Source organism: Ochotona princeps, chromosome 13, assembly GCF_030435755.1.
Source record: "Ochotona princeps isolate mOchPri1 chromosome 13, mOchPri1.hap1, whole genome shotgun sequence".
NCBI classification, from domain to species: Eukaryota; Metazoa; Chordata; class Mammalia; order Lagomorpha; family Ochotonidae; genus Ochotona; species Ochotona princeps.
Genome location: NC_080844.1, coordinates 63,011,377 through 63,035,917, shown reverse-complemented (window position 1 = coordinate 63,035,917; position 24,541 = coordinate 63,011,377). Strand labels below are relative to the sequence as shown.

At 47.0% G+C, this 24,541-nt stretch overlaps 2 protein-coding genes across 3 annotated transcripts; both read left to right on the top strand.

The window, feature by feature from the left end:
• The first annotated feature begins 7,585 nt into the window (after positions 1-7,585).
• LOC101530344 (protein FAM24A) lies at positions 7,586-9,967 on the top strand. Its single transcript, XM_004579758.3, has 3 exons — positions 7,586-7,826; positions 8,746-8,872; positions 9,742-9,967. Exons 1-3 carry the CDS (start codon positions 7,748-7,750, stop codon positions 9,926-9,928), a joined length of 393 nt encoding a protein of 130 aa, XP_004579815.3. The 5' UTR covers positions 7,586-7,747; the 3' UTR covers positions 9,929-9,967.
• Positions 9,968-16,791: 6,824 nt separating this feature from the next.
• On the top strand, positions 16,792-23,957 carry CUZD1 (CUB and zona pellucida like domains 1). Of its 2 annotated transcripts, XM_058671942.1 has the most exons (6): positions 16,798-16,855; positions 18,722-18,939; positions 19,321-19,493; positions 20,536-20,927; positions 21,503-21,771; positions 23,503-23,952. In XM_058671942.1, exons 3-6 carry the CDS (start codon positions 19,347-19,349, stop codon positions 23,679-23,681), a joined length of 987 nt encoding a protein of 328 aa, XP_058527925.1. In that variant the 5' UTR covers positions 16,798-16,855; positions 18,722-18,939; positions 19,321-19,346; the 3' UTR covers positions 23,682-23,952. The 2 variants fall into 2 exon arrangements, with proteins under 2 accessions (XP_058527926.1, XP_058527925.1); XM_058671943.1 differs by lacking the exon at positions 19,321-19,493 and having other exon boundaries at positions 16,792-16,855; positions 23,503-23,957.
• The last annotated feature ends 584 nt before the right edge of the window (positions 23,958-24,541 follow it).

Genomic DNA, 24,541 nt, shown 5'->3' with positions numbered 1-24,541 from the left:
TTTTTAAGGAAAAACATTTCCGCCTTATCCATTTCTCACTTTGTTTTGACGTACTAGCTTTCATTTTTTCAATTTAAAAAAAAATTATTTGAAAGAGACATGGAGAGAGATTGTCCGCCTGCCGGTTCACCCCTCCAGCGCTGGCAGCAACTGGGACTGGGCCAGGCTCGAGCCAGAACTCCAGCTACTTTTCCCACAAGGAAGGCAGGAAAACAGCAACATGGGGTCCCACTACTGTCATTCTCTAGTGGTTTGGGTCTTGGAACTAATTTTCACATTTCCCACCAACCATTTGCACAGTTGAGTTTGTTTGTTTGTTTGTTTGTTTCGCCTGGTAGAGGTTTTGAGTACAGATTCGTTGTATGGAGTTAATACGGATAACAATAGAAGTTACTTGAGAACTCAGTTAAGAGGAGAAGAAAAAGGAGAAGCTAATAAATTCAACCTGTACATATTTTTAAAGGCAGGATGGTGCTGGCCGGGTCACTGTAATTTCTTTTTCTTTTTCTTTTTTAAAGATTTATTTATTTTTGTTGAAAGTCAGATTTTTAGAGAGAAGGAGACACAGAAAGAACTTCCATTGGCTGGTTCATTCCCCTGGTGGCTGAGACAACAGGACCTGCACTGATCCAAAGCTAGGAGCAAGGAGTTCTATCCAGGTGCCCAATGTGGGTGCAGGTTCCCAAGGCTCTGGGCTGTCCTTGACTACAGCAGGGGGGTGGAAGGGAGGTGGAGCAGCTGGTATATGAGCTGGTGCCCATATGGGATCCCGATGCATACAGGGCCAGGACTTCAGCCACCAGGCTACCGTGCCAGGCCCAGGTCACCATAATTTCAACGTACTAAGTTGTTATGAATTACAACTGATATTTTTCCATATTTTTTCTACCTGAAATTAAAAAAAATACACTGTATGTTTGAAACCTTTCTATTAATATTACAATGCATTTTTTGGAGATTTTGACATTTGAAGAACAGTTTATTTTAACATTAATACAGAATTTATCACAGGCATTATATGAGTAGCAGTATTGCTAGCAGCATGCCTTTTCACAGTGGTTCTCACACACGGGCCAAGAACCCATGTCATTCTTCGTGTTTTGGGTATTCTAAACAAGTTGTGAGTGTGGATTTACAGTTACAGTTTCTAACGAGCTCAAACCAATTTCAGCTGTGAAATGTAAACAACTTAGAACTGATAACTGGTTTTACAAGACAAAAGCTGATCTACATCTTCTTAAAGATTTTTTTTTTTTATTGGAATGGCAGATATACAGAGAGAAGGAAACACAGAGACATCCTCTGTCTGCTGGCTCACTCCCCAGGTGGATACAACTGCCAGAGCTGAGCCGACCTGAAACCAGGAGCCAGGTACCTCTTTTGGGTCTCCCACACGGGTAGCAGGACCCAAGGCTTTGGGTCATTCTCCATTGCTTTTCCCAGGCCACAAGCAGGAAAATAAATGGGAAGTGGAGCACCTGGGACACAGACCGGTGCTCATATGGGATCCCAGCGCATGCAAGGTAAGGTTCAGCCACCTTGTGCTGGACCCATTTATCTACATCTTAAGAAAAAAGCCATTAGATAGCTGAGGTCCCAGGGCAAACGAGAGCAAATGTCAAAAATCACAACTGGGGTCAGTTTGCCAGGAATGGAGTCCTTGCAAGGCAGTGACTAAAAAGAACACTTAGAATGGTCACTAATGGGTTGCTGCATGTGGATTGCGGATTTGAGAAACACTTATGTATGGGGACTCCTGCTGCTTAAAAAGCATGCAACCGTATGATGATAGACTATTTCCCCTTGCATACTTTATCACTGCATCACAAATCCATTGAGAGAACTTCAAGAAATATCCAGTGATACCCAAAGGCAAAGAGCTGGCACTATCTTACTCAGGTGGCCAGTGCACCAACCTGTGCTGGGCTTTGCCCACTGGCTGCCTGGAGGTGAGCTCTGGAGATTTGGGGGTGTGGAATTACTGCCTTGGGACGTCCATGGATAAGGCCACCCTATGTGTAGGTGAGGGATGAATCCTCCTAAAAACAGGGCCACTGTATTCACAGGTAAGTGAGGGAGCTGAGACTTAGTGATTTGGAGGGGAGAGAGTGGAAGATCCACATGGGTCAGACCAATGCACCAGCCCACACGGGAGTCCTGAGATGGGCTTGTTAGCATGGAACATTGCTGACCACCACACACCAGCCCACACAAAAGCTATGGCTGGGGGCCTGCCTAGCAGGGCTAGATCCCAGTAGCTGAGTGCAGGAACAGGGTCATGACCCTAACCAGTATGTAAGAGAACCAGGTCTGAGGGTAGATTCTGCAGGGGATAAGTGGGCCTAACCCTGTGGAAATACAAGTCCCACTGGTTAGCTCAAGAGTTGGGGTGGTGATGGGCTGAGCTAGACATGACCAAGGAATCTGCCAACACTCACGGGTACTGGGACTGAGAATAGTCTGGGCAGGTCCAGGCTGCGGCACCTGCATTATGCATCTTAAAATAGAGTGTGATGCGGCCCAGGCCACAACATTCACCAGCTCATTCAAAAGCCAAGATGGAGAAACAGGCTATGCCAGGCAAGGGCCTAGCATCCACTGGCATGTGTGAGATCTGGGTCTGAGAATGGGCTGAGTAGGGGATCATGGAAAATTCCCCTAGTGAGTCATAGCTCCTGCTGATGAGCACATAGTCCAGACCTGGAGGTTGGGTAGGCTGGGCATGATAGCTCAATCTGCTGCCAAATGTGTAGGTTGGTTTTGGAAGGGGGTGGACTGGGCGGGGCCGAGTAAACCTTAGCTCACTGGCAAGTGCAGAAACCAGGCTGGAGTGCGTGTCATGCCAAGCTGGGCTATCACACCTACCAGTTTGCATGAGCCAGGGATGGGAGCAGACTGAATAGGGCCAGGTTCCAGCACCACCTGCCAGTGAGAGTCGGGACTGAGGGCAGGCCAGGTCAGGCCAGGCTACAGCATCCAAAGGTAAAGGACAAGACAGGTGAAGGACTGTGCCAAGCTGGTTCACAGCAACTACTGGCATGTGCAAGATCTGTGGCTGGGAACAGGCTTGGTTGGGGAGCTAAGGGGATGCCTTGGCTGGGTTGTGGTTCCCACTGGTGAGTTCAAGGACCAGAGTGTGGGCTGCTATCTGGTCTGGATATGGCTGCAGTCTCCCTCTGCACAAGTGTGGACTGGGTCTGGGGTGATCCAGACTAGGCTAGACTCTAGCACCCCACTGGTGCTCATGAGAACCAGGGTAGGTGTAGGACAGCTGAGCTAGGCCTCTGTCCCTGCTGAGCCATGTGTGAGCTACGTCTGGGTGTGGACCAGGCTTGGCTGGGCTGTAACACCCATAGTAAAAACTGGAATGGGTGAAGGCTGGTCAGGAAAGGCTACTGTTCCTGATAGGATTGGGGATGGATTAAGTAGGACTGGACCATGGACCCACCGGTGTGCATGAGATCTGGCATTGGGAGAGGTTTGGATGGAAGAGTTTGGGGAACTCCTCTGTCGGGACACAGTTCCTGCAGGTGAGCGCAAGAACCACAATAGGGAGCAGCCCAGACTGAGTCAGGTAACGGTACCTACCAGCATATATTTGTTGCAGGTCTGGGGTGAAGCAGTCTGGGCCAGTTCATATCGTCTGCTGGTGAATCCAAACACCAGAATGGAGTATGGGACAGGTTGGGTTGGGCCACGCCGCAGCACAGGCTAGTTCACATGAGGGCTGAGGCTGGGGACCGGTTGGGCTGGGCTAGGCTGTAGTCCCCACCAGTGTGAGCTGGAACTGGGGGTGGGCTGGGCTGGGCCAGACTGTAGCACCCACTGGCAAATGCTGAGATGAGGCAGGCCATGCCAGTCTGGGCCGCAATGCCCAACCAGCATACGTGGGACCTTGTGAGGAGGGGATGAACCTGGTAAGGGGGGCTGCATGGGGGCTCCCCTGCTGGACCACTACTTCCATTGGTGAGCATGAGAGCTGGGATGGGGGAAGATCAGGCTGGGCAGGGCTGCAACACCTGTTGGCCTCATGTGAGCTGGATCGGGGAAAGCCAGGCTGGGTTAACTGTTGCTACTGGTGCATGCATAAGCCAGAGTGGGGTGTGGGTTGGTTGGGCTTTGCAGCAGCATCTGGCAGATGCTGGCACAGGGGCCAAATTCTGTCAAGCTAAACTGCAGGACCACCTGGAGAGTGCAATGGCTGGAGCTGAGCTGATCCAAAGCCAGGAGCCAGGAGCTTCCGGGTCTCCCACGCGGGTGCAGGAACCCAAGGCTTTGGGATATCCTCGAGTGCTTTCCTAGCCCACGAGCAGGGAGTTCATGTCCCTTACTCTTAATTAGGTTGTGAACTTTCTGCCATGCCCCTTGCTAAACAGGAATAGTAAACGACTTAGCTTCCATCTGTAATTGGTTGTTTAGTCACAACTTGCACGGCAATCATCAAACTCATCGTATTTGGTGTCACCCTTCTGGGAGTTTACAATAAGGATTCTGGCACCTGTTGCTAATATCCCTTTCGCTGTCTTTGTTAATTAATGAACTGTGTGAAGAATCAGTTGGGCCTGACCTTGTCTTTTTTTTTTCCTTACCTTGTCTTAATGTGTATTCGACAGTGCCACATAGTCTACCTTAATCCCAGTCAGTCCTGTAACCCACAAGATCTTACACACATATGTATCTTCCTAAGTATATGCCTTCTTGGAGAAAATCAGTAGATTTTAGAAGCCAACACTGATATAAATTTATGATCAAGCAGTGGGAAAAAGCCTGTTCGATTCCACAATTAATCATTCAGTGTGGGCTACATGCTAAGTATTACGATTTCTTGGGGAAGAGCTTTTTATTTATGGTACTGCCTGTAAACCTGTGAATGATGGATCATCAAAGGGAACACTCACTCTTGAAATTGCTGATAAACCAGTCACACAGCTGCTGTGTTCTCACATAAATCTATGTCTGACTGGAATCGATACGTTTTCCAGAAAGCCTCTTTGCTGGATGATTATGAAAGACCTGAATTATAAGACTGTTAGTGTGTAGAGCTAGCTCGCATTGCGCCAAGGCAGGCAGACGGAAGTCTTGCTCGTTTGCTTTTTTAAATTTCACCGTGTTGGTATATACATTTGACCTCAGCTTAAGGAAAAATATGAAGTCAGGGTTTCCAACGAAGTCAGTTGAGTCCTCCTTCCAAAAGGCTAGAGGTTGTTGTTTTTTTTCAAGATTTATCTATTTATTTATTTATTTATTGGAAAGTCAGATATACAGAAAGAAGGAGAGACAGGGAAGAAAAATCTTCTTTCTGTCAGTTCACTGCCCAAGTGGCAGCAATGGCTGGAGCTGAACCTTCTGCAGCCAGGAGCTTCTTCCAGGTCTCCCACTCAGGTGCAGGATCTGAAGGCTTTGGGCCATCCTCAACTGCTTTCCCAGGCCACAAGCAGGGAGCTAGGTGGGAAGTGGAGTAGCTGGGACATGAACCAGTGCCCATATGGGATCCTGGTGCTTGCAGGGTGAGGATTTAATTACTAGGCTATTGTGATGGGCCCAGAAATATTTGTTCTTACACACTCATAGTGGAAGGTATGGTAAGTGCCTCATCTCTTTCTAGCAATACAATAGATTTTCTATAACATATTGCTCTTATGGTAAAAGATGTTTATGTTATATTTATTTGAAAGTGTAACTGAGAGAGGGAGAGATAGATTTTCCATCTGTTGATTCACTCCCCAAATGCCAACAACAGCCATGGTTGGATTGGACCAAAGCCAGGAGCTAGAAGTGCCATCTAGACCTTTCTGGTGGGTTCCAGGAGCCACCCTCTGCTGCTGCGTGCCAGGGCAGTAGTGGGTAGCTGGATTGGAAGTAGAAACGAGACTAGATCCCAGACACTCTAGTATGGAATGAGGATAGCCTAAGTAGTGACTTAACCCATTAGGTCACAGCACTGTCCCTGATGGATGTATACTTGACACATTCATCAGGACACATTTTAAAAGCCAAGTCTTCAATACAACAATAATTTCAATAAGAAATTATTCTCCCTAATGTAGAGAAACTTGTGTTCAGAATTCTCATACAATTCTGTCCTGCCTTGCTGAGGGAGGAGTGTGGGACAACCTGAAGCCCTAACAAGTTTCTATTTTTAAGAGACCCATTTATTTAACTGAAAGACAGAGGGAGAGACAGATCTTCCACTCCCTGGTTCCTTCCCCAAATGGGTGCATTCGCCTGATGTGGACCAAGTCAGAGCCAGATGCCAAGAACTACTTCCAGGCTTGCCATGGGGGGCGGGGCACGCACATGTGGCTACCTGCCAACCTGAACAGGCAAGGAATTCAAAACGGATTACCTGAGATTGGTTTGGCCAAAGCCCCTTGGGAGAGAAGGGCTGCTGGGTCCGGCCTTTCCTCCCCATCCTGTGTCTTGCACAGTGTTGTGGCTGGAGGCCTCACAGGTAGCCACCAGGGGGGTCAGGTGCTGCCAGTTGTTTGGGACTGGGGCTCTGGCAGGGTACCCTGCTGTGATCTTTGCCTCTGAAGGCCTCTGAAGGGCTTTTGGGCTCTGGGTTACCAGGGAGCTAGACTGGAAATGATAGGACGGCAACACAGAGCTTTCTGACTGTACTGAGGTTCATTGTCTTATCATAAACAAAGTTTTCCTGGCTGCTGTGATTCCTAATGTTCTGTAAGAGTCCATTCTGGAAATTTCCTGTTGGCTTTTCTAGAGCTCTTGGAGTTCCTTATGTCACAATCTTGTCTACGTCTCTCCTGCTGTTCTTGAGTTCACAGGTTTTAGAAAGAACAGCAAGGACTAGCCTACTGTGGTTAGCCTGACCCTCTCACGAAGCAGAGAAGTTCCTTGGATCATGGCAGCCGTGTAAAGAGACATCCATTCAGCTTACCTTTCAGCATCTTTTCATCTTAACCATAAAGTGCGATATGATGCTGATGAACTTGTCATCAAGTCTCTTAAGTGACCACACACTATCTCACTGTGACTGAAACGTAAACTCCAGTCTCTTTTCTCTATAACTTCTAAAAGTATCTATTCAAATAGTCTCCTCCCCATGTCACTCTAAGGTTTTCTCTAGCTCTTTTTTTTTTTTTTAATTAACAGTGAGATCTTGAATTTGAGGAAAACAAAGCCTGAAAAGGAGAGACCATCAGCTACATGATTTAAAGTAGTTTTGGGGGTGGGGTGGCACACTGGCATAGCCGGTAAAGCCACTGTCTGTGACACTGGCATCCCGGGGCTCCACTTCCAGTCCAGCTCTCTGCTGATGATCTGGGGGAAAGCAGCAGAACATGGCTCGAGTGTTTGGGTCCCTGCACCAAGAGAAAGCTCCTAGCTTCTGGCTTTGGCTTAACTCAACCCTGCTACTGTCATCTGGGGTACTGAACCAACTGAAGATCCTCTCCCTCTCCCTGTGTGTCTCTGACTATGTTTCTTCTCTGTAACTCTGACTTTCAAAATAAATAAACCAATCTAAAAAAAAAAAACCAGTTGTGAGGGCATTACTATGCCCCTTGGCGCTAAGATATATCTGGGTCTGTCTGGGTGGAATTCAGAACTCTGTGACACAACTGGTGTGCAAAGAGCTGATGTCACACAGCCTGTGTCCTGACTGGCAGAGGAGTTGAAGCTGGACCCTGGCTGGCTGTTCCCCACGCTGGGTGGAAGACTACACTTCTAACAGCGAACTCATCAACCTTGAATCTTAATCATTGGAATTTTAACAATTTCCAATAAGATGTCCTGTTTCCTGGAGTCGGTTTCAATTGTAGTCATCATGTACTTCCGGCTCGCATCCAGCCATGAGTTTTCCCGTAGTAAGTATGCTCTCTCCTCCTACTCTCTCCAGCTCACTTTTTCCTAAGCCTGCAAGAGTAAACCAAATGAGGGTTCCAAACCACAACCAGTAACATGGGATACTTAGGACTTGTGGGAGTGATGGAGTTTGTTGATGACCATGGAAAGCTTTTTACCCCTAAGATATGCATTTTTGGCAAAATGAATGTATTCTCAGGACTGTCAGGCAGGAACATTTTGACACAGATCTTCCCATGGGACATTTCTGAGCCTGACACACGGTGGAGGCTGAGCTTTGCTCCTGACATTGGACACAGCTCAGGGGCCCAAGTTTGCAGGCAGTAAAGCCACTAGGGCCAGAGCCGGCCTGCTTGTTAGTCATCTATCTTTAAAGATTATTTGTTTTCAAAGTTGATGTCAGAGGGACACACACACACACACGCACGCACCCCCTCACATCCATTGATTCATTCCCCCGATGGCCCCAACAACCAGCCCTGGCCAGGCCACAGCTAGGAGCCAGGAGTTTCACCCAGGCCTCCCCCTTGAATGGCAGGGGCCCAAACAACTGAGCTGGATGAACTGTTTTTCCAAAGCCATTAGCAGGGAGCTGGATCAGCAGTGGTGTAACCAAGGCACAAACTGGTGACCACCTAGGATGCCAACCTTACAGGCAGTGCGTTTATCGGCCATACCACCATGCTGCCCCCTGCCATGTCTAGTCAGAATCCCTGTCCTACCTGTTGTCTCTCCAGGTCTCCTTCCTACATTTTGCCATGTAGCCCCATTTCATCCACAAATAAACTGCCTATCAAGCTCTGGGTCACAAGTGGCTCCTTGGAAAAGGGTCTGGGTTTGGATCTGTTCCTTCTCTGCTGAGGTGATGGCAGCTGTGGGAGAGGGGGGCCGCTGTTACTGCCCGTGCACCCCTCTGCTTAGGTGGGACAACGGGCTTCGACCTGAGGACGGTGATCATGCTCATCATTGCATGCAGCATCTTGTTGGCCATCATCACGCTGGTAGGGGTTGTCCTCTGTCTCTACTTCAAGGTGTCCAACGCACTGAGGTGAGTCACGTGGTGAGGGTGGAACGTGCGCCCTCCCCTGGGCCCTGAGCCCTGAGCCTGAGCAGGGTCTCTGCTGGCTGCTGTGCCCCCTCCTAGGGTGAGCTCAAGGTTGGGACAGCTGAGGCGATACCTGGGATCTAGGCTCAGTTTCCGTCCTGGGCCCGAGCTGTGAGCTCAGTCCAGAGGCTGTCCCCAACCTGGGGCTGAGGGTCAGCGCAGCCTTGCTGTCACTGGCCCTCAGCGAGGTATGTCAGGTGTTGAGCTAGGCCCTGTCCTGGGTGAGGAAGCCTGAACTGTCCCCGGGGGACAGTGTGGGAATGGTCATTTGCTGCCTGTTTCTGCAGGGGGCGTGGGGACTGCCCTCCCACCGCAGTGGGAACTATCAGGGGGTTCCCTTGCTCGTGGCCAGTGGCCTAGGGGACACTGAGGCAGACCTGTAAGGACAGACAGTGCCCTGTAGAGTCTATGGGGAGCAGGTCAGATAAGAGATGTTCAAGATTATGCGACGTGGGGTGTCAGAGCAGTTGTGTCCCGTGGTAGGGAGTCAGGGGATGACACTGGGGGCCCAGGGCAGAGCCAGTCACAGCCCCTTCCCACCAGCCTGTGTCCCAAGGGGCTGCCGGCACAATGGGCAGACCTGGCTGGTGGTCCTTCTCCTTCGTGCTTGTAACCCGAGTTTCCTTGCACAGCCATCGTAAGAAAGAAGGGAAGTAGAGAGGATTTGGCACAGCAGCAGAGAGCTTTACCAGGGCCGGTGTCGCCTGTTTGGTAGGCTCAAGTCCCGACCTCTCCCTGATCTCCTGACAGTCGTCACAGAGCCAGTGGGAAGGCAAGAGCTGACCCTGTACTTTGTGCTTGTCTTTCTCAAGAGATGCAAAGGATCCTTGCCTGTGTTCCAGTGGTTACCTAGGCAGGGTCTCCCAGGACCGGGTCATCCCGGTCAAAGCCGTCGCCATGGATTCCTGCCGTAACCTCCCGTGCTGTGATGACTGTAACATGTGTACAGATGTTGATCCCCTCCCACCTTGCTGCTGTGGCACAAATGAGGGACTCTGATTCGGGCGTGGTGAGCACTAAAATCTTCCATGAACAATATTTCCTTCTTATTAGAATGTTTTACTATTCAATCATGTTCTATAGTAGTTACATTACACAATTTCTGTACAATGCTATTTTATGTACTGTTGAATAAATGTACGCTGTTAAAACAACCCTGTCTGTCTACTATTTTTTTAAAAGATTTATTCATTTTATTAAGGCCAGATATACACAGAGGAGGAGAGACAGAGAGGAAGATCTTCCATCCGATGATTCACTCCCCAAGTGAGCCGCAACGGGCCGGTGCTGCGCCAAGCCGAAGCTGGGAACCTGGAACCTCTTCCGGGTCTCCCACGCGGGTGCAGTGTCCCAATGCACTGGGCCGTCCTCAACTGCTTTCCCAGGCCACAAGCAGGGAGCTGGATGGGAAGTGGAGCTGCCGGGATTAGAACCGGCGCCCATATGGGATCCCGGGGCTTTCAAGGCGAGGACTTGAGCCGCTAGGCCACGCCGCCGGGCCTCTGTCTGCTATTTTTATTCACTACAGATATTTCTGTTTCAGTGTATGCATTGCCCACTAGGACTGGGGACAAGGCATTGGGAACATTATCCTGCACTGAGAAGGAGAGGGAGGGAGGGAGGAGCCTGCAGCTCATCTGCAAGCCCAGAAGGGAAATCCGGGTTGGTCTCGGGGCGTTTCCCACCCTGTGAGCCCCATCCTGGTTGATCTTGGGGGGTGGGGGGTTGTTTCTCGCCCTATGAGCCCCAGCTGCCCACCTGGCTGGAGCAGAGCCCAGAACTCTTTCAGGCTTCCTTCCTTCCCACCCAGCGCCTCCCCTGCAGACCACCATGCTGCACTGTCCTGAAGGGGGCGCCATTGGCCAGGCAGGCTGAGGTGTGGCAGGCAGGAGGCTCTGGGTGGATGTTGTGTGACCAGCATCCTGGTGGGGTTGAATTCAGCATCTGTGAGACCTTGTAGGAAACCTGTGACTCCTCTGTCCTCCTCCCTACCCCGCCTTCACACTGACGTGGATTTGTGCTGGTTTGGCTGTCAGTGTCTTCCTCTGTCACAGCAAGGTAGCCTCGCGAGGCCAAAGCCCAGGTCCTGTTGACCACGGCGTGGGCAGTACCTCTGCTCCCCAGGCTACTGTTTTCTGCTCCTTCCATTGAAGCTGCTGGAACACGCGCTTGCTCCTCCTGGTGCCAGCATGGACACCAGCGTTGCTTTCCCTCCGATTAGAGCATGGTGCCTGTGGCCTCCCGTGCACCTGCTGCGGCCTCCCAGGGCAAAATTGGACAGAAATTCCTGCAGGGGAACCTGCACCTGCACCTTCGTTCCCTTCTCCCCACCCCCAGGTCAGTACCTGGCAGGATACCTGAGTGACCCAGCCAGACCCAGAGCTACCCCAGTGCCAGGCCACCCCCTCCTGCTGCTGATCCTTCTGTTCTCAGGCAAGGTGGTGGGCCTAGGAAGTCACGGTTGTCACCTTCAGGATGTGGCCATGCAGACCAAGGCTCAGATGCACATCCGTTGCCTGAGGGATTTCCCAGGACCCTGTTGTGGGCCGGCTGCTAGGGGTGCCTGGAAGAGCTGTGACTGGGCCCGACTGCAGCCCTTCTGGAAGGAGTCAGGTGCCCAGGCTCTGGCGGTTGGTGTTGCTGGTCACATTCCAGCCTTCCAGCTGCTCTGTTCTCATGGAAATGGGCAGCTGTGTGACTGGAGCTGACGGGCGTCCATGGATATGGCCAGGCATCTTATCCATCCAGATAGCCAGAAGAAACAGAGAAGTATAAAAGCCCGTTGACCTCAGGGCTGCTCAGTCTATACAGCGATGGAGGTGGTGGGGCGGCTGTTGGTGCTGGCCCTGGTGGTTGCCCTGTGTTCAGCACAGTTGAATTCTACAGAGGCTGAAGGTAAGACCAGTGTTCTCCACCCAGGTAGGGAGGACTCCTTTGCAAAAGGTCTCTTCTAGTAACTGCAGGCTTCTGTAGTGGCTGTTGGCCACAGGGTACAGAAGAGCTTGTTGTAATGCTCTTTGGAGTATTTAGAATTAATACACATTTTACGCAAGCCCATCTGACAGTGTAAGAGTGTGCTTCAAGAAGTTCGTGGAAATGGAATTAAAAAAATGTTGATTTCAGTGTACAAAATTCTATCAAAAGGCGGGTCTTGAGTTTGTTCAGGGGAAATGGAAAAACGCAATGCATGGATTTCAAAATTTTTTGCCACCAAAAAATCCATTTGCACGGATTTTTGCAAATACTCTTGTACATAAAAATATGTTACAAGCACACAGAATTTTGTTGGATATTTTCATTCCTAAGAGTTTATTTTTAGGGTATCATCATTGTACACATATATGGGCACAAGGATGTGCGCTTTCATGGTTGCTCAAGAGAGCAGAACTTTCCATCAGTTATTGCCACAGAGTAAATCTATACAAGTAAATATTCTTTAGCAACTTAAAACATGATATTGGTCTATTAAAAACATTTCCAGGATCTACATGAATGACAGACACTATCTAGAGGTCCACTTCTGATCTAGCTCCCTACTAATGTCCTGAGAAAAGTAAAAGATGGCCAAGTGCTTGGGGCCCTGCCGTCCATGTGGGAAAGTCAGATGAAACTCGTAGCTTCTGCTTGGTTCTGCCCTGATGGTGGTGGTGGTCATCAGGGGGCATGAACCAGTTAACAGAGCTCTCTTTCGGTTTCTCTTCTCTCTGTAACTCAAACTTTAAAACAAAGAAAGGTTAAATAAATGAAAACCCTATCTAAATTTTGTACCATATGACAGTGTTTAATATTTAAGATGTGCATATTGATATGTTCAGGAAATTTTGAACTAAAAAGCAAAGGAAGAAATCTGTAGGGTTTACAGTAGGTTTTCCACGATTATTGGTTCTGGGTGGATGAGGCTAAGGACAATATTTTTTTCATTGTTATTCCCAATATTTTATTAAAAATCGGTATTGGTAACTATTTTAGGGTAAAAATAAGAGACAATTTTAGTATAAGGATATTGTTACTTATCAATCACTGATGAAAAAGAAATTGAAAAACTTTGTTCCTACATAGATTTTTGATCAGTCTTTTTGCAAAACGTGTATTCTGATTCCATTTTCATTTGAGGTCTTTATTTATTTGTTTATTTATTTTAATGGCAGATTTTACAGAGAGAGAAGGAGAACTAGAAGAGGTCTTCCATCTGGTGGTTCACTCCCCAAATGGCTACAGACAGCTAGAGCTAAGCTGATCCGAAGCTGGGAGCCACGAGCTTTTTCTAGGTCTCCCACATGGGTGCAGGGGCCCAAGGATTTGAGCCATCCTCTTCTGCTTCCCAGACTGCAAGAAGGGAGCTGGATCCGAAGGGAAGCAACCAGTGCCCTTATGGGTTGCCAGTACTGCAGGTGGAGGATTAGCCTGATAGGCTACTGTGCTGGCTCCAGGTTCTTTGTCTTTTAATTATTTATTTTTAAGAACTCTTATATATAATTGATGTGAAGCTTTCTCTTAAAACCACCTTCCTTCAAGCTTCAGTATATTTTCTTCTCCTATGCATTGCATGTAACGAAACCACAAATACTTTCCTTCCAAAGGTGTAGAGAAGAGGGAAGTCAAGGGCTGTGGCTTATTTTGAATTGAGCAAAGTATCATTCACAATCCTTTGCTTGCATCTTGAATGAATATTACATGTGGGAGGTAAAGTCCCACCCCTGGGGGAGAGGCAGAGGCTGCCCATTTTCCTCAACTCAGCCTGTGGTCTTTACCAGGCAGGTCCAGCTGCAGGGCCAGCCTGGCAGGTAGCAATGCTGGACAGAACCACAGAACTATGATCTTGAATCTCAATTCCAACGAAGACTGCATTTGGACCATAGAAAAACCACACAACCAAAGTGTCAGAATCATCTTTTCCCACATCCAGTGAGTACAAGCTTCAATTTCCTATTGGTGGTGGTTGGACTCGACACACTGGTCTTGGTTTCTGGGGAGAGGGGACTCTGCGGGAAGAACGTAGCTGCTGCTAGAGGTGGCTGTGACACCTGTGACCACAATGACAGATTTTGGACTAGAGATTTCATCTTTTTCTGGTACTATTGCTAGTGCATAGCCACTGATGATGATTTTCAGTGCAGTGCTGGCTCAAAGACATTGCATGAGGTCAGTGTTAGGATTGTAGGCAAGGGATATGAAGTACTTGCTGAAATCATTAAGGAGAGAATGGAATGACTAGGATTAGTATCTAGCTGGTCCAGTTCCATTTTCTGGGTCTTAAAACATGATTCCAAGCTTTGGTGTGTGTTAAAGTCAACAGGGTACACAGCTCTCTGCAGTTAGACCGCAGTTTCTGGGGGCACAACTCATTAGTATATTTCTATTTTATAAATTTTATTTTGAAGTAAGTATACATACTTGAGCGTTTTTTTTTTTTTTTTTCTGAAGTGCCCAGACAACCCCAGTGTGAGGCCAAGCTGAGAACAAGGCCTTGTGCTACCAACCCTTAGGGTTCCTAAGATTTTCCCCTGTTAATCCTCTAACAGCGGTGGGTGCAATCTAACTCCTGTTCAGTCAGCAAGAAAGCCCAGGGAAGTCATTAAGGGACCCAGGACTGCTAAGCAGCGAAAGTGAGAGAGGAATTGGACCCAAGCACGGTGGCCCGAATCCCTCCCTCATGCCACAGCCTGTAGAAGCATGTGGGGGTGCTTGTAGAGGCACAATTGGTGGGCCCCAGAGTCTCTCCATCGTATTTAGATGGGATACATGGGGCTTGAGAAACAAACTCTCATGAGACACTGTGACCGCAGGTCCAGGATCCACACTTTGAGAACATGGACTCCACCACTGAGGCTGTATCTACTTTCCTTTATACCTTGATGCCTCAAGGGATAAAGGGTTCTCCCACATTTCCTGGGGGCGATTGAGCTATTAAGAAACCTACACATGTGGCTGTGGAGGAAGAGAGAGAGAGAGAGAAGAGTGTGAGAAGAACAGGGGTAGAGGGAAAGTAGCCTTAATGTGTATTGGGCACTTTCTGTATGCCATGTCTGTGGAAGACGCACCATGTTCAGGATGTCTGCTCCACAGGAGTGACGTGTAGACTGCTATTGCCATCTCACAGCAAAGAAAGCTGAGGTCAAGAAGAATTAATCCTTTTTTTCCCCAAAGTTACGCAACAGGTACATAATCAAGGTGAAAGGAGAACTTTGGTTTCCCTATGCTTGCCATGTGTGTCTCTACACACTGATATCTGTATATATATGTGTGTGTGTACGAGATATATTTAGATATATCTCAGTGAAATGTTTATTTTGAAATAAGCAGACACACCCAAGTATGTCTAAGTACAAAGGGAACATCAACAATTTCCTGGAGAATGGAGTGAAAAGGTCATGCTCATCTTCCACCCACTTTAAAAAAAAATTTTAAGTTCTGAATTTTATTGTACACTTCTGTGTAGTCTGGGATTCCCCTGCAGACCCTTCTTACTAAATTACCTGGAGTGTATGTCCTCTGCGAGCATTTGGAGCGATAAGGACAAGGAGTCAGAACTGGAACTCTCCTTCAGAAGGAGGGAGCAGTGCTATGAGGGCAAAGGCTTGCTTTGTCTTTTTTTTTTTAATTCATTGATTACATTGTATTATGTGATACAGTTTCGTTGGAACTGGGAATCACCCCACCCCTCTCCCCACTCTCCCCCCATGTGGAATATTCCACCTTGTTGCATATCCACTGATCAAGTACTGTTGAAATTCCCTCTTTGCAAGCATAAACTAAACATAGAGTCCAACATCTTATAGTCCAGTATAGTTCCTCAGCTTCTTGGGGAGACCCTGTCTGGTCCGAGGGCAGAACCATCAGATTATCAACCCGATCAATTAAAGGCTCCAGCATACCCTCAGCAACAATTAACTTCGTTGTGTAATTAATAGTTATAGTTCTGAGTAACCAATATGTTAAAAACAATTGTGATTTCTTAACCATCTTCAGTTTTAGTTTATACACAACATATAATATACATAAAATAACATGTTTTACATAACATCATAGCCTCTTAAATTAACGCAAACATGTCTTGAGAAAGTGGCCATGGAAGAACAATCACTTCCCTTCTCAACAGCCTTGGATATCAAGTGTCAGTGAGGAGCAAAGATGACTCTCCACTGGGGGGAACAGGAGTGATGGGACCAAGCCTGGAGGCCACCAGGAATCTGTTACAGAGACATGATTGGTTTGGTATGAGTCAAAGGCAAACCAGTTTCCCTCCCTGAGCCTGCTAAGGCTGATGGTTTGTGGTTTGGTGTGAAAGATGAGGATAGTGGCAAGGTTTCAATGCCAATGGAAGTGTCGCTGCTCTGCAACTTGCAATGGCACTGTGAGCAGAGGACTGGGCTGTGTTAATTCTCCCTTGCCTGGTGACTTATCCTTAGCCACAGATGTGTTCTGTTCACAGGCTGGATCCATATGCAAGCTGTGAAATTGAAAACATTAAAGTTTTTGATGGATCTTCTACAAATGGGTCTCTGTTGGGGACAGTCTGCAGCAAACACGACTATGTTCCTGTGTTTGAGTCATCAGCAGATACACTGACGTATCAGATAGTCACCGGCTCCACAACAGTGCCAAGAAGTGTCTTTGTCTTGTACTACTACGTCTCTCCTGACACTTGTGAGTCCTCCTTTACACAACCTTGACCCAAAGCTCCTGCAGACAGGTTACACACTCTCCTGAATGGGCTGGGGGTGGGGGAAGATTGGGGTATTGAATCTGAATCTGCTCCCTTTGGGGTTCTTTCATGTGGGAGAATCATCCTTCTCTAACTGGATTGCGGGTAGGAGTCATGGGCAGAGCTTATGACATCATAGATTCTACCGCCTGTCCCAGAGATTCCAGTTCACTGGGAGTTCTGGGAGAAGCCCGGGGGCTGCTCTGCTGCCCAGTTCTCAGGTGAGACAGAGGAGAGTGGGTCTGGGTCAGATGGGCGGCAGGTCGAAGGGCACTACATTAGAGCCACACATCCCACCTACTTCTTCATAACCCTTTGGACTTTTGCACAAACTCCTCAGAGTCTGGTTCACTAGAGCTGGTTTGGGGCTGTATGGTTTCACCTTCATGATTACAAGCCTCTGGTTACCCTGCAGACACTAATGAGCAAATGCTCAGAAATGTTGATCTGACTTGTCAGATGTTACACAATTCTGCACTCACAGCACCCACACCTACCCCTTTATGACCCAAGCAAGATGTCAAGGACAACTGGGGTGGACTCATGAGGACAACTCCACTGTGGTTTTCCTTTCAAGGTCAAGAGCTGGGCATGTCACTCTTGTGCTTGAGACTTCGATTTCTCCGTGCCAACAAATAAACACAGCAGAGCACTCAAGGTTTTCCCACGTCATAGCCTGAGAAAGCCACCTGTTCAAACATTCATGCTATGTTTCAGCCAGTCTAAACCATGTCACATCTCCCCAATAAGAGACTTTACTTTTCTTTCCCCTTGCTTGCTAATGTGCTTATGGGGGAGGTAGAGACCATGAAGATTCTTGAAGCTACCTTCACCTGACTTGAGCTTTGAATGGTAGTATGAGGAAGGCAGACAGAGGTGGGTATCAAGGGAGGTGGACTCATTTCTGCGGGAGCCCATAGCCTGATGGAAATAAAGGGTGGCTGGAACCACAGGTCACATCCTAGTGGCCCAGGAGATTGGCAAGCTCGGCTGGACCTAAGTGAAGAAGAGCCTTCAGTGCTAGTTCTGAGAGTGAACTTTTTTTCTTTTGTTTTTAAAGATGTATTTATTTTCATTAGAAAGGCAGATTTACATAGAGAAAGAAAGATCTTCCATCTGCTGGTTCACACCCCAAATGGCTGCAGTGGCCAGAGCTGAGCCAATCTGAAGCCAGGAGCCAGGAGCTTCTTCTGGGTCTCTCATGTGAGCGCAGGGTCCCAAGGCTCTGGGCCATCCTCTGCTGCTTTCCCAGTAAGGATGTGGAGCAGCGGGACTTGAACTGGTGCCCACGTGGGACGCTGTCACTTGCAGGTGGAGGATTAGCCAGTTGAGCCATTGTTCAGGGCCCTGGACATTATTTCCTGTGGCTCAGCTTGGTCATTGATAATGCTATCAATGTAATATGTTTCATTGAAACATTCACTCTGGGTCCTGCACCGATAGGCAGAAAGTCCAGTATAAAAAAGAAGGAAAACTCCATTCAGTGCATGACCCATGGGAAAGACAGAGGTGGAACATTGTCCAGGGAGGCACTTGAAGGTCCAGACTCAACTTGGAGACTAGGCCAAGTCTCTCATTTTGCTGCACACTCTTGGCCATGTGTATGTTCATTTCAGCTATTCCAGATTGTGGCGGGTACCTGGATGCTTTGGAGGGATCATTTACCAGCCCCAATTACCCAAAACCCCATCCAGAGCTGACATACTGCGTGTGGCATATCCAAGCGGACGAAGGTTACAAGATAAAGTTAAGCTTCAATGACATTTTGTAAGTGTTGTGGCTGCTTTCTGTGGGAGTAACTGCACTGGCAAAGCCTCAGCTTTATCATCAAGCACCTGAGAGCCAGGGTTCTTCTAAAATTCACAGAAGAGGTGTATTAAGCAAAAAGTGGGCACAGGTTTCAAAATTGTTTTTGCGTTAACACAAACGTACCTGAATTTTAATTCCATTTTCCACAAACCTTTTGAAGTATCTTTATGCCATGCAGGGATAAATGCTTCGAGGTTTAAGAGCTGGGTGGCTGGGGTTATAGAAAGCAGCAGTGACTTGGTTTGAAGAGCCCGTTCATCTGCATCCCTCATTCACAGCCTGGAGATAGATGACAACTGCAGGTTTGATTTCATCGCCGTCTATGATGGCTCCTCCACCAATTCTGGCCTGATTGACAAAGTCTGTGGTCGTGGGAAGCCCACCTTCGAGTCCTCAACAGGCTCCTTGACTGTTGTGCTGTCTACCGATTACGCCAACTCCTACTGGGGCTTTTCTGCTTCCTACACTTCAGTCTATACAGAAAATGTCAACACTAGTAAGTTGTACTCTGTGTTGCTTGAATGTTTGGAGCTCATGGATGATTGTGTGTACAGAAATGGCACCTTAGTTTTTAGTCTGCCTGCACATGGCTGGCAGATACATTTGACAATGAATGCAGAGTCTAGAGTTTGAAATTCAGATTTGTGTGCTGTTCAACCCAGGAGTTTTAGTCAATGGAAAGATATTTCTCTGGAAAATGTGGACTGTTTAATGCTTCCTATATAGAAGCAATTATAAGTAGAGGCTTAAAGATTGTAGCACCAGTAAAGTGACCATGTACGTTGGAAAAGGTGAATTATCTGCACGTGTAGCCCCTTCAGGATCCGACTTGTACTTGCCATAACTGTAACTATCCTCCTTTTCGTTTCCCTGACAGCATCATTGACTTGCTCTTCTGACAAGATGAGAGTCATCCTAAACAAATCCTACCTAGCATCTTTTAACTATCATGAGAATAACGTACAAATAAACGACCCCACCTGTAGACCAAGAGTATCGAATGTCGTGGAATTTTCTATCCCTCTTGGTGGATGTGGCACAATCAGACAGGTGAAGTAGAATGCTGGCCACTGGCTTTTCTTGATGTCAAATACGCGATAGGTATGCAGTTGGGATGAGCTTGCTGGATGCTTTCACAAACCAGTCTCAGCTCTTAGTGGCTGGACACGTGACAAGCATGTGCAGAAATGAGCATCTGCTTGCTCCCATACAATTGCCAGATTCTTGCTTTCATTTTTCATTTTAGGGTAACTGGAAGGTGTATATCTTTTCTGAAAGATAAAGAGCTCTGAGAACTCGCTGGAGAGAGTTGGAGCATCTATACTTTATGGGTTTTTGAGTCTTGTAACATTTGTGCAGGAAGTGCTTGCTTGCCGTACGTGCTAAAACTCTGTTGAGTTTTTGCTTGCCCTCTGCCTTTTAAAAAAAGAAGGTGATACTTGTGTTGTTGATATGAAAGACATTCTTGTGAAGTCATGACCTGTAGACCTCAGACATTTCAGCCTGTGGATTCTATTAGCGTACATACACACTGAGGATGCCTCACTTCTCACTGGGGAGATCAAGCAACCGTCTAGTTGAAAAGAAAGGATTCTATTTTGGAAGAATTGATAGTAAAAGACATGAACCTTTTTAATGATACTTTTTTTGGCTAAAAATGAGCACATGGGCTTGCTGACACTGTGAATCTTGAGGGAACACCACCTAGGTGCACCTGTTGATACCCTCTGTCTCTATTCCCTTTGGGAGCTGCCCCATCAGCACACGAAGTGCTCCTTAATGGAGCATACACAACATTGTAGGATTCTACATCTTTCCGGAACTGGAGATTCACATTCAAACTGACTTTAACTGATTATGTCCAGTTTCAGTTGCCAGTCTCCCCAGTGCCGCTGCACTCCTCATGTCACACTTCTTTCCTTCTTCCAGAGTGTCCTCAGTGGAACCGATTGCAGGTGCAAACTATTCTGACATAAACTAGTCATGTCTTATGATCGGGAAAATACATCTATGCACAAGTGTTTGACTCATCTGTGCTCTAACATATTACTGGGCTTGAAGTACAAAGTGTGAATTCTATCTTGTTCTGTAGGTGGAAGATCAGACCATTACCTACACCAACGTCATCACCTTTATCGTGTCCCCGACTTCCGAGGTCATCACCCGCCAGAAGCATCTCCAGATCATCGTCAAGTGTGAAATGGAGCACAACTCCACTGTGGAGGTTATGTACATCACGGAAGATGATGTCATACAAAATCAGAACACCCTGGGCAGATATAACACAAGCATGGCTCTTTTTGAATCCAGCTCATTTGAGCGACCTATAAGCGAATCCCCGTATTATGTGGATTTGAACCAGACGTTGTATGTTCAAGTCAGTCTGCACACTCCAGACCCAAGTTTGGTGGTATTTCTTGATACCTGCAGAGCTGCTCCCACGTCCGACTTTGGCTCACCGACGTACGACTTAATTAAGAGTGGGTGCGTGTTGATGTGGTGGATGCCTGACAGTCCTCTCTGAGTACCAGTGATTGTAAAACTATGCTAATGTTCATGTGTGTATATAATGAACATCTGCATGGATATACACATTTGTTCTAGTACTACTGCCTCAGAATTGTACTTACCATCATCACTAGAAGATCCAGTCATTATGTTGCAATTAAATGACGATACAGCACGTTAAGCCATGTTGGGGAGGCTGGCATCCTGTATCCAGAGCACCAGTTTGAGTTCCTGGCTGCCCCGCTTCTGAGTCAGCTTCTTGTTAATGCACCTGGGAAGGCAGCTGATGATGATTCAAGTACCTGGGCCTCTACCACCCTTTTGGGGGAACCCAGATGCAGGTCCCGGCTCCTGGATTGATCTTGGCCCAACCCTAGTCATTGCGGCCATTTGCAGAGTGCACCAGTATATGGATGATCTCTTTCTCCATCTCTCTTTTCTGTCTCTCTCTCTCTCTCTCTCGTTATTCTGCCTTTCAAATAAATCTTGTAAGGAAAAAAATAGACTGAATTCCTGTGCAGCTTCTAACCACATCATATGTTGTGTTCCAGCTGTACTCGAGATGACACTTGCGAGGTGTATCCTTTATTGGCACATCACGGAAGGTTCCAGTTTAGCGCCTTTAAGTTCCTGAGGAGCCTGAGCTCGGTGTATCTGCAGTGCAAGGTGCTGATATGTGACAGCAGCGATGCCACGTCTCGCTGCAGCCAAGGCTGTGTCTCCAGACGGAAACGAGAAATCTCATCCTACAAGTGGAAGACTGATTCGGTCATAGGCCCCATCCGTCTGAGGAAAGATCGAAGTGCAGGTGGAAACTCAGGTAGGAAGAAAGCCATTTCATGATCTGGGAATACCTCGTGCCTCGTGAGATGCCCCTCAAACCCAGTTGTTCTTCAGCATGTCCAGCATGCCCAGTTAGAGATTTATAATAGAAGTTGTAACAAATAAGCCCTGCATTAAAAAAGGATTTATTTCTATTTGAAAATCAGAGTTACAGAGAGAGAGAGAAGGAGAGATAGGGGGAGGAATCTTCCTTCTGCTGGTTCATTCCCCAGGTGGCCACACTGGCCAGAGCTGGGCCGGTTGAAACCAGGAGCCAGGAGCTTCTTCCAGATCTCCCACGTGGGTGCAGGGGCCAACCATTCTCTGCTGCTTTTCCAGGCCATTAGCAAGGTGCTAGATTGGGAGTGTAGCTGTCAGGACTAGAACTGGTGCCTGTATGGGATGCCAGCACTGCAGGAGGAGACCTATAGCCTGCTACAGCACTAGTGGGCCCAGGCTACTCATTTTAAGCACAATTCATATGTGTTTCCACCATTTTGTAACACACACCCTAGTAATTCATTATGAGAATTTTCCCTTGTTCCTAAAAACCATAATTCTCTTTAGCTTCCTGTGTCCTCACTACAGGTGCTCGAACAAATAACTGAGTGCGAGGTTGTGTGTTTTAACTCCTACATCAGTAAAAGTAAAAATCAGCATCCCATTCAATTGCCCATTTGAACAATAAAGTTATGCTCTAAGCACAAAGATTCTGTTAACACAGGACTGTCCCACTTCTCTGAGATGGCCAGGTTTTCTGGATGAGAAGTGATGGCAAACACCCACAGAAAGTATGAAATGGAATATACATTCTGGGAATTTATCCAAGGTATAACCCAAGTGAGAGAGTCCAATGCCCTCTGTCTCTATGTTTAGCATGAACCAACAAGGTGTATGACTGTGTAGCTTGTACTTCTACAGCAAAAAACAAAATATAAATGAAAATTCATTTCAGTAACATTTCAAACGTATTTTGTAAAAGGCTTGCTTGGTGTATCTTCAGATATTAACTTTAAATTAGTGGGAACTGTGTGTTTGGAAGCCACTAGAGAAGTCTACATGTTGGACAAATATCCTCTCTTATTTCAAGGGAAACAGCCAGTCCTTTCCCATTGATCAGCCTTGTTATGGCAACTTTGGGAAATGGTGACTAGTGGAAGTTGAACTTGTATCCTGTTTGACTTTTATGCATTTATTTCACGTGTTTTTAATGTTACATCAAAGAGTCAAAGTAAGTCACCATCTGAATCAAGGAAATTTGAGCATAACTTAATTACAATATTTAATATTCATTCCTCCATATTATGTTAGAATTTCATAGTATACATTCATAGATGAGATTCATAGGTATGTAGTGCTATTATAAATGCAATAAACACTTTTGCAATGCTAATTCTTTTAAGTTATTTCTGAGGTGGTCATTTAGCAGTTAGGATGCTAGCTAAGAGAGCCTATCTCCTATCAGAGTGCCAGGGTTGAATACCCAGTACAGTGTTCTTGACTCCAGCTTCCTGCAAACGCAAGCTCCAGAGGCAGTGATGGCTTGGAAGCTGAGCTTCCCACATAGGAGCCCTGAATGGAATTTCCTGCTCCCAGATTTGATGCTGGCCTAGCCCTGGCTCCTGTAGGCACGCAAGAAAATTCTCCACTCATCCACCAAATCCATATTCATTTTACTTTCTGCTTCTCCAATACATTTTTTAAAAAATGGTTTTCATCTTGTTTCCAGTGACAGGACTTGTACATCAACCAGAGGCAGAAGGAACTCAGAACCTGCCGTTCGATAGCATGCACCTGTTTTCATTCTCCGTTCTTGCCCTGAACATAGTGATTGTAGCCACTGTCACAGCGAGGCATTTTATACATCGGCGGACGTACTACAGGTACCAGAAGCTGCCGGAATACTAACCAGTGAACTCAGCTCTATGTGAGATACGTTAATCCTGGTCGCCGAAGCAAATGAAGCCTCATGGCTACGAACACGAAGAACGAGCAAGCAAGGGCCTGCGATGCAGCACCCCGGCCTTTGTGTACCTGTGCTGCTGTGGTTCATTCTAGGAGGACTGGAATGAATGAGCACTGTGTCAAAATCTCATTTCAGGAACTAAAGATACCAGAATATTCCATGACTTGGCAACATCTCTTTTCATTAGCATAAAGTATTTCAACCAAATTGCAGGTGAAGAGGAAAAAATCCCATTATTTCTGTTTAAAAAAATAATGTTCAGATGCTTCTAATTTAAAAATTAAAAAAGATATAAAATTCAAGCAATAAAGAGCATGCATGCTACTTTCTGAGGCATCAGACATTATCATTTCTGAGACCAATGTGTGTGAGTGAGAGCCCAGGCTCCTGGCTGCATGGATGTCTTGCTGTTGGAGGGCCCCATATCAGCATGTCTCACCTGCCTCTTGGAAAGGGCTCTGAAGAGAATTACTGTTAAAAAGAGTTTTCTGCAGTTTCTGGGTTAGTGAGATTAAAGCAATACTTCTTTTCCCATTTGTCATCAAATGCCAACGCTAAAGAAATAGCCAACTTTGCTGTATACTTTCTCCCCCACTGTGGCTGAGCATTTGTTAAATTTCACTCATGCCGAACATTGTACCTAATGGTCTCAGGTGAGCAGCAGGACTGTTCCTGGGCACCTCGTGACCCACACATTCCAGCCTGGGCACCTCGTGACCCATACATTCTCGCATGCCCAAGGGACTCTTGCTTTACTTCCGATAGCAAGGAATGCACATAGGAAATATTGCAATATGCATGT